General features: G+C 44.3%; 1 protein-coding gene across 1 annotated transcript; it reads left to right on the top strand.

The window, feature by feature from the left end:
* Nucleotides 1–8,151, top strand: LOC140361983 (sodium/potassium-transporting ATPase subunit beta-233-like). Its single transcript, XM_072447959.1, has 6 exons — nt 1–177; nt 3,131–3,259; nt 4,807–4,962; nt 5,532–5,716; nt 6,221–6,304; nt 6,710–8,151. The coding sequence occupies exons 1-6, from the start codon at nt 87–89 to the stop codon at nt 6,968–6,970; spliced, it is 906 nt and encodes a 301-aa protein (XP_072304060.1). The 5' UTR covers nt 1–86; the 3' UTR covers nt 6,971–8,151.
* The last annotated feature ends 1,344 nt before the right edge of the window (nt 8,152–9,495 follow it).

Below are 9,495 nucleotides of genomic sequence, written 5' to 3'. Positions count from 1 at the left end.
TCCTCCGCAGCCGCCGCCGGGGACCTCGTTTTCTTTCCTTTCCTTTTTGTGTCTTGAAGGGTTTTGTTTTTCCCACTCGCGACATCATGCCCAAAGACAAGGACGACGGCGGATGGAAGAAGTTCCTGTGGAATTCGGACAGGGGCGAGTTGCTGGGGCGCACGGGAGGCAGCTGGGGTGAGTACGCCGATGTTGCACCCGCGAAACGGCTTTATTTCCATTAAGCTTTTATCTCTGCCAACGATAATATGTTAGTTTTAAAAAAAAAAAAAAAAAAATTTGCAAGACGAAATGATCCCTCATCATTGTGAAGAGCACGACTTTAAAAACTTAACATCACGTTTCTACTTGTCTATCTGCAGCACTGTGACAAATGAACAGTTTTGCGTTTTGATTTCGCACGCGTTTGTACTAATTGGAGCTACAAAGGATGTCGGATCATATAGTCTGGGTGCATTCCGCTGCGCTACACCTGCGCCACTCTCCGCCTCCCGCTAAACTTTATCCATCCCGCAACTTTCCCGCTCCGCTGAGAGAAAGCCCGTGCGCTTGACTGAGGCAAAGCTTTCCCCAGCACGGGAAGCGGCGGGGTTAAAACTGCATCAACGCTCAAGGTGACACGAAGGTGACAAAGGGGCCGCGCGGAACCGGAGAGAACCAATCGATCCGTGTCGGGTTCTCGCGCTCGGGTGTCGCTGGTAATGTAGGCGGAATACCACTCATTAACTCGCTCCGACCTTTCTCCCCTGGTTTGGAGCCGGAGGCGGGCCCCTGTGCGCATGTCCGCTCCTTCAACGTCACCGGCCTCAGACTTTGGCTCCTGCGTAAAAGGAAAAAGGCGTTTATGGTTCTGGGGGGTCTGCGCGCGCGTGCCTGGAAGCGGAGCGACGCGCGCCCTTCTCGGGTCATGAGAAAGTGCTGATGCGGTGGGGTTTGGAGCATGCGCAGTGGGGCTGTGACGGGGGCATGTACAGTCTCTACAGCAGAGGTGGATGGAGAGTCTCAATGACACCGTGACCCCTGTGACATTGCGCGGGACTCTCTGGTGGAACGGGGCTGATTTGCAGTGGTTTGGGTGGTCGCTTCAATCTACTGGTTTTGGCCCAGTGATTTGATTTTATACCTTTTTTTTTTTTAATTAAAAACTGTTCATGTCTGTTGTTCTTTGGCTTAATGATGGAATGAAAGTAAATTGCTGGCACACTGCGACACGCCCGGGACGTCCACCTGCAGTGTCAGAGGGCAGACCACCTTGGCACAGAGGTCAACACTTCAAAATGTACAGCGGGTTATGGAAAAGTTTGGGCTACATCAGTGACTCAAGTGGTTCCTCCTGCCCACCACTGGTAGAACAGTTTTGGCCCCCGGTCCGCAAAGCTACAGAAGCCCATAGAATCCACTGAAGCGCTACGCTGGCCCTGAGCATCCATTATTAATAGTCGTGTTCTTTACCTGTAACTATATCCATGTGTGTCTTTTCCTCCTGACGGTGGCTCTTACTCACAAGTACATTCTTGGGAGCAGATTAAGACAATGGGCCCCAGTGTTCTGCTCAATGTGAAGGCTGCCTTTGTGGTTCCTAGTGTCACATGCACTCACTGTCTGCTCCGATGCATTGTGTCTTCATGTCCTTGAAGATGGGGACATGCACTTAGTGGTAGAACAACCAGACCACTGTGTGAACTGTGCTCACTTACTGGAAGAGACTCAAGGACAATGAATACTATTTTTAAACATTCATAAAAGCGTTCATTCATAGTTGGCAGATGTTCTTTTTCTATAGATGGTCCATAGTTGTTGCCAGAACTTATGCAATTTCAGTTTTGAGAATGTAGAGATTGTAAAATATGACCAAACTAGTTAAAGAGGCTTGTTTAGGAGAACACATGGAACGCGTTTGTTGCGGCGTATTACACAGGACTGTCCTCAATGATTCATGGCTCTGGATTAGCTCAGGGGTCAATCATCTACAAAATCCTCAAGTCTCAGAATCTGTACCATCTTTATTGTGGTACAAGTTATTTTTCTACAAATTCTCTCAATGTTGACCACATTTTAAAGTCATATTTTGTACTTCGCTGCGTTTCTGCTCCTAAGTCAACTAAAACACTGTCTGTGTGTTCTGTTCCTCTGCTTGTAAAAACGCTTGCTTTGACGCAAGTCCATTAAATGGCCTTGTATTTTGTCAGATAAAGTAGAGAGAATCCTGCCGACCAACTAAACCATCTATAAACCACTATATGGGCCTCATAAACGAATAAAACCTGATAGTATTTGACAGTAGTGCGCCCTTTTGAACAGGGCATCGCCCCTCAATCGTCTCATGCGTCTTTGAGCTGTTGCGATGAATAACTAATGTCCAGTGTTCCCATTACAGTAACATTAAACCCGACTGTAAACTACACTGAGAGGAGAATAGTCTAATTACAGAATATCAGAATCACATTCACATCAAGTATTGTGACTTTAGGATTTGTCATAGAAAAAGATTCAATTGTATCATCATATTTTGACTTTCATCCAAGAGTCATTCTCACTCTGTGGATCTGTCATTCTCACTCTGTGGATCTGTCATTCTCACTCTGTGGATCTGTCATTCTCACTCTGTGGATCTGTCATTCTCACTCTGTGGATCTGTCATTCTCACTCTGTGGATCTGTCATTCTCACTCTGTGGATCTAGTCCGGAAACTGATACTTATCCCACTCTGAGTAAGCCCTGCCCATTGGGCGGAGCCTCCTGATAATGGCATGTTCTGTTTAACTATTTGTTTACACTGTCTTAAGTTTCAAAAACTGAATCTTCTACGATGGAACACTCCTGGACGAGAGAGATTAAACCCACTGCTTTATGAGAAAAAATAATCGCCTTTTGAGTGTTGAGGCTGTTGTATGATAAAAATGAAACCTGGCTCAAAACAGATGGAGCTCCTTCTGTTATTGCACTGTCCGGGTTTATTAGTGCCATATTGTGCTGCTCTATGGTTCATTGTGCACAGATGTGTTTGCTGCTTCACTACAAGCGTCCCAGGCCTTTAAGAACACTTTGAACGTTTGCAGACGACATTAGACTCTAAACATGTGATTTTCTAACATGCTGACTGTGCCTCTGTATCGTTTGTTTTCCACAGCTAAAATCACATTGTTCTACATCATCTTCTACGGATGCCTGGCTGGGATCTTCATCGGGACCATCCAGGCCATGCTGATGACGCTGAGCAGCTACAAGCCCACCTGGCAGGACCGCGTGGCCCCACCCGGTGAGGGCCGCACACGTGTACCACACTGTGAATGCAGGTTGTGTTTGGGTCTGTGCAGATGAATACAATGTAATCATTTCAATATCCAGGATTCATCATGTCACAAATGCAACCAAGGTTGATTTAGATTTGTGGCATTCCATTCAACTGCTGAATGATGATCACTTTGGACATAAATTATAGCATTCTCATGATGAAGGATATTTGTAAAGCCAATTCAAACAAAAGCTTTTCGTATAAGAGCAATTCATGTTCTACCACTTTTTCCCGTCAGGGGTCGCGGGTGACTGGAGCCTATCCCAGTGACTTTGGGCAGTGGCCAAGAGACAGAGACAGAGACAGAGACAGAGACAGAGACAGAGACAGAGACAGAGACAGAGACAGAGACAGAGACAGAGACAGAGACAGAGACAGAGACAGAGACAGAGACAGAGACAGAGACAGAGACAGAGACAGAGACAGAGACAGAGACGGACACACTCTCATTCACTAGGGCCAATTTTGCCTCACACATGCATGTCTTTGGATGTGACTTCATATGCGTTTTTAATATCCACCAAAAACATTTTTTTAATTAGAGATATTACACATAATTGGATTCGCCAATTCTTATCCTAATTTTATAAAAGAAAACACGAGGAATTGAAAAGCATCAGTGTGAAAGGTGTTGTGTTGGAGTGGGTGAGGATGCAAAATGAATTAGGCTTATAATCCATCATAATATCAATATCTATGAGGGTAACAGTAGCATGTAGCGGCCCTGCAGCTCGTTCCATCAAACGCACGTCCAAAGCGGTGTTTATTTGCTCCTCGTCCAAAGTCACATAATCAATAGTGGTGGAAGTGGCTTAATTTGGTCTCATTGTTTGACTCCGTGAATGTCCCATGGCAGAGCTGACGGTCCTGTCCCTTATGTACACACCGTCACCTGGTCTCCGCGGCGACAAAGCCCAGGTGGGGGTTGCTGGGACGCACTGAGCATGTGCAAATTAGTCATAGTGGATTTACTGAAGGAAGACTGGTGTTACAAGCCTGCTGTTCGGCATCAGGGTCAGCTGACTGGTGCGGAGCCATTACTAATGCATGCGCCCGGATCCGAGCCGGAGCAGGGCCCAGTGACATGTCCACCACGCGTGTCACGTGTGCTCTGCTTGTCCGGCCTCGGCGTGTCCGGCCTGTGTGGAGCTTCCTCTAGCTTCACTGGCCCGCCACAAACCGGACTCATGTGAAAGACAAGGCTCCGGCAACAATCTGATTAGACGCGATGATCCTTGGGCGTGACCAACGGTTTGGACAGAACTTCAACTTCACACAAAGTTCCTGCACAACCAATCCAGCCAATGACTTCATTATTCTATCGTTCTCACTGTTCCTTCCTCTGTCATCCCTCCTCACACACTCTGATCGTAGAATAGTCCCGTGTATTGAGGGAAGTAGATTTCACTTGTAGTTCATTGCATTTGTGTATATATCTCTATCTCTATCTCACACTTCATATTGCGGTGGTGTTTTCGCCCTCGTCCTTGACCCCGTTTCTGGATTTGCAGGTCTCTCCCACACGCCGCGCTCAGAAAAGGGTGAACTAGCCTTCAGCCTGTCCGACATCGAGTCCTACCTGCCCTACACCAAGGACCTGAGGGAGTTCCTGACCAATTACAACGACGACAAACAGTTGGACCAGACCAAGTTTGAGGACTGTGGCAGTGAGTTTGGTTTACTGTTACTTTATTATTATTATTATTATTATTATTATTATTATTATTATTATTATTATTATTATTATTATTATTATTATTATTATTATTATTATTATTATTGACAGCAGCTTGAAATGGCGATGACGCTGGGGAAGGACATGCAGCAATCACAACAGCATGTGTGCTGTCCACTGAGCAGCAGGAGTTTAGCCTCATTTAGGTTTTATTTGATATATGCGTGGATAAAAATGTTCAAAAGTGTCACATTGAACTCTTTAGTGTTAAAGGAGACACAGTAAGACTAAATGTAGATGTTTAACTCTCCTCGTCCAGAACATTTAAAGTCATTCCATTTGCTGACAAACTTTAAAGTCCAAACTCATTCTGTCAGTTTTAGTGCTGCTTCCTTTTGCTGTTTTGGCAAAAAGGATTCTCAACTCAAACAACCACAGAATATTTTTTTTATACCCATTTCTACATTATTTTATGTTGTATGATGCGATATTACGAGTGAAAGGTGTGTAAAGACGTGTACAAATCCATGAGTGACACCGTTGCCGTGCTGTGTTTGTCAGTGGAACCAGGGGAGTACAAGCACAGAGGAGACCTGGAGAGCGACGTGGGCAGCCGGAGGGCCTGTAGGTTCTCCCGCACCCTGCTCGGACCCTGCTCCGGGATCGAGGACCGCACCTTCGGCTTCCAGGATGGCAAACCCTGCATCATCGTCAAGCTCAACAGGATCGTCAACTTCAGGCCCAGGGTAAGTGTCCCGACACAGAACAGGTTGTCGAGCGCGTCACCAGGAACGCGGTCGTGCCCACTGCCCACCTTGACCCGCCACATGAGAGTACAGTGGATTGTGACTCCATATAGTGGTCAAGTTAAAGTATTGTCCTTTTCCTTTTAGTCCGAGGTGCTCTTATCACACATAAACTGCAGGTGCATGTTAAATGTTAAATGTAACAGTCCCAAAGCGAGATAGCTGAGATGTAAGACCCACTGCTATTGGGACGGGTAATTTCAGCTATTGTCAGACGTCATAAAGAAGGCAAGTGAAGGCGACGCGTGCGGGGGGAAGTTGATCTGTTGTTGGGCCGGTCCCGGTTCGTGTTCTGTGTGTCGGCTGTACTCTTGTTACCTCTGACTGACGTGCCACCAGGAGAGGGGGGAAGAGGGACAGAGCAGTGGAAAGAATGTCAATCTGCCCGTCAGTGCGCCGCTTTCAAGAACCAGTGAATGACTTCTGTGTACTTTGTAATTTCAGCCTCCCGCGTCGAATGAGACCATCCCGCTGGACGCACAGTCCAAAGTGCAGCCCTATGTGGTTCCCCTCTACTGCACAAACAAGGTACCAACAGCGTTTGCGTGGTCTGAATAGAAGGCGCAATAGACACTCTCATTAAAGGACATTTACAAATCCCAATTTAGTTGTTACTATGACTTTTGTATATTTCAAGTACATTGTATTATGTACTAATGAGTGTGTACTAATGACTAATTCAGAAAAGTGTGTTCAGCTCTGGGGCGTCTTATGTTTACATATCAATGGCACTAAGGCTAAATTGAAATGTTGACTTGAAACGATAATAATAATTCTTACAATAAGTTTTCAATTTCTCTTTATTTTGCAGAAGTTCTTTTCAGTTTTGTGGTACTTTTTTTTTAATGAATATTTTTAAAAAAAATCTATGTAGCATCACACGACTACAAAGCCTGTTATTTACTTTTGTCTTCCCGTGCGTCCCCCCGACAGAGAGAAGAGGACGCCGGTAAAATAGGTGAGATCAAGTACCACGGCATTGGCGGGGGCTTCCCTCTGCAGTACTACCCCTACTACGGCAAGCTGCTGCACCCCCAGTACCTGCAGCCTCTGGTGGCCCTCCAGTTCACCAACCTGACCATAAACACCGAGCTGCGCATTGAGTGCAAGGTTTTCGGAGCCAACATCCACTACAACGAGAAGGACCGCTACCAGGGCCGCTTCGACATCAAGTTCACCATCAACAACCTATGACCCGGACACTAGCAGTGGGGAAATACTAATTAAAACCGAAATCATTAAAGGTAGTAGCTGTAGCGGCTAAGTCAATCACTGAGAAATCTTTAGCTTTTAACTCTAGCTTGTCTGTTCCGGATGCTTCCAGGTAGCGATAGGCGTTTTAGTAAAACTGCATTCACGCGGTCCTCGGTTTCTTTGAGGGCAACGAGACAGGACTGTCCCGTTGCTCCGTAATTATTTATTGAATTATTTATTAACCCTGTTTTAAAATGAAGAATCACTCCACCCTTAGGAACCTGTATGTATCCTAATCTCTCACTTTGCTTCGACAGTAGTTAGACATGAAATCAGCGCTTCAGAGGACCACCTGAATGCAGCCAAAGGCCTCCTTCTTTCAAAAGTAACTCGCAGAACGAATTTTAATGTGGTTGTCAAAGATACATAATTATTTTATTATTATTTTTTAGAAAAATCATTAATCGTGTGGGAAATAAAGCCAGCACATTTCTGAATTTAAAAAAAGTCTTTGATTTTAGATAAATGATTCTTGAAGCCATGGGACAAGTGTCATTCCATCACTTTTAACTCGTCTTGCCTTCCAAACGTGTTCTTTTCCCCTCATGTTTTATCTGTGTCACTGTGTACATTGTAAGTTCTGAGTGACCCTAACGCACACTAAACTGTTCTTCGATCTGAACAGGCCACACTCCAGGGAAAAACCTTCTCATTTTTGTGTTCATTTTGTGCTGTTTTAATGGTTCTTCTGCCTCGCGTCCGCCTGGTTAGCCACCGCCTCCGCGGTGCTAGCGCTTCCTTAGCTGGATTCATCGCAGCGTCTTACTCTGACTGTTTTAGCCATTAAACATGAATTTTATATTTATGCAGCTGTACATGTTTTTTTTTTTTTGTCCTTTTGTGATGTATAATTGCAAACCAAAGTGCTGACGATGGAGAATGGTACGTCTGACAGCGTTTCATTATAACATTCAAGTCTTCATTTCCTAGGCAATGTTGAATGTACTGCGGCAGTGGTAGATATTTCTGCCCACATTAAATAAATATATGCAAGACACTCTTGATGTCCAATGAGAATTATGACGGCAATATCTTCCATGACTTCATGTCCATGTAAAAAGAATAAGAGCGTCAAAATGAGCTCTTCCAATTCCCAAATAAAAAAACTGAGGAAAAAAAAATCTTGTTTGGCCTCTGCTTTATTCAAATGAGCAACAGATACAATGATTACACGATTATAACCTGCTGTAAATGCAATTGTAAACAGGAAGTGTTGTAGTCCATCCACCTTCCACTTTAATGCTTAAATAGCAGCGGTTTTATAGGCAAGGCAAGTTTATTTGTAGAGCACGTTTCATACACAAGGCAATTCAAAGTGCTTCACACAGCAGGAAAAATGCATTCAAATCACAAAGAAATTACAGAAATACAATAAAATTAACTAAATTAAAAATTATCAATCCAACTGATTTTCTAAACTAATAAAATCACAAACAAAAGAGACTAGTGCAAAGATAAAAAAATAACTACAATAAAATTAACTAAATTAAAAATTATCAATCCAACTGATTTTCTAAACTAATAAAATCACAAACAAAAGAGAAGTGCAAAGAAAAAATCCTTTCAGTCATATGCGCAGCTAAACAAAACTGTTTTTAGCTTAGATTTGAACATTGTCAGAGTAGAAGCCTGTCTCACATCTTCAGGAAGACTGTTCCAGATTTTAGCTGCATAAAACTGAAACGCAGATTCCCCATGTTTTGTCCTGACTCTGGCACCAGCAGGAGGCCGGTCCCTGAGGTCCTCAGAGTCCGAGATGGTTCATATGGCACTAACATATCCAAGATGTACTTTGGTGCTAGGCCATGGAGAGACTTGTACACAAGCAGACCTGCTTTAAAGTCTATTCTCTGAGCCACAGGGAGCCAGTGCAGAGACCTGAGAACAGGACTAATGTGCTCATACTTCCTGGTTCTAGTCAGGACCCGAGCAGCAGCGTTCTGGATGTACTGCAGCTGTTTTACAGCTCGTTTGGAGAGGCCAGTGAGCAGGCCGTTACAGTAGTCTAATCTACTGGAGACAAACGCATGGATAAGTCTCTCTAAATCTGGTTTTGACACTATATTTTTGATTTTGGCAATGTTTTTTAGATGGTAAAAAGCTGCTGATGTTATTGATTTGACGTGGCTATTAAAGTTCAAGTCTGAGTCCATTATTACCCCCAGATTTCTAATTTGGTTTGTAGGTTTTAGAGCGAGACTCTGGAGGTGACCGCTAACACTTTCTCTTTGTTTCTGTGGGCCAAAAACGATTATTTCAGTCTTGTCTGAGTTCAGCTGGAGAAAGTTGTTTTGCCTCCACAAACTGATCTGTTGGATGCAGTGACAGAGTGAATCCACTGGTCCATAGTCACCTGCCGATAGTGAAACATAGATCTGAGTGTCGTCTGCATAATTGTGATAGGACACATTTTCACTGCGTATCAACTGACCCAACGGCAGCATGTAGAGGTTGAACAGAAGGGG

Source organism: Eucyclogobius newberryi, unplaced genomic scaffold (genome assembly GCF_026437365.1).
Source record: "Eucyclogobius newberryi isolate DKJ021-1_F unplaced genomic scaffold, fEucNew1.0.hap1 SCAF_1, whole genome shotgun sequence".
In the NCBI taxonomy this organism is placed as follows: domain Eukaryota; kingdom Metazoa; phylum Chordata; class Actinopteri; order Gobiiformes; family Gobiidae; genus Eucyclogobius; species Eucyclogobius newberryi.
Note: the sequence above shows the minus strand (reverse complement) of the source record. Positions and strands in the feature narration are given on the sequence as shown.

Bases quoted from the DNA above. Each gene is read 5' to 3' on its own strand.
- LOC140361983 (XM_072447959.1), top strand. From the start codon at position 87: ATGCCCAAAGACAAGGACGACGGCGGATGGAAGAAGTTCCTGTGGAAT. The intron at 4,963-5,531 runs GTGAGTTTGGTT...TGTGTTTGTCAG, and splicing joins CAAGTTTGAGGACTGTGGCA to TGGAACCAGGGGAGTACAAG. The intron at 6,305-6,709 runs GTACCAACAGCG...TCCCCCCGACAG, and splicing joins CCCTCTACTGCACAAACAAG to AGAGAAGAGGACGCCGGTAA.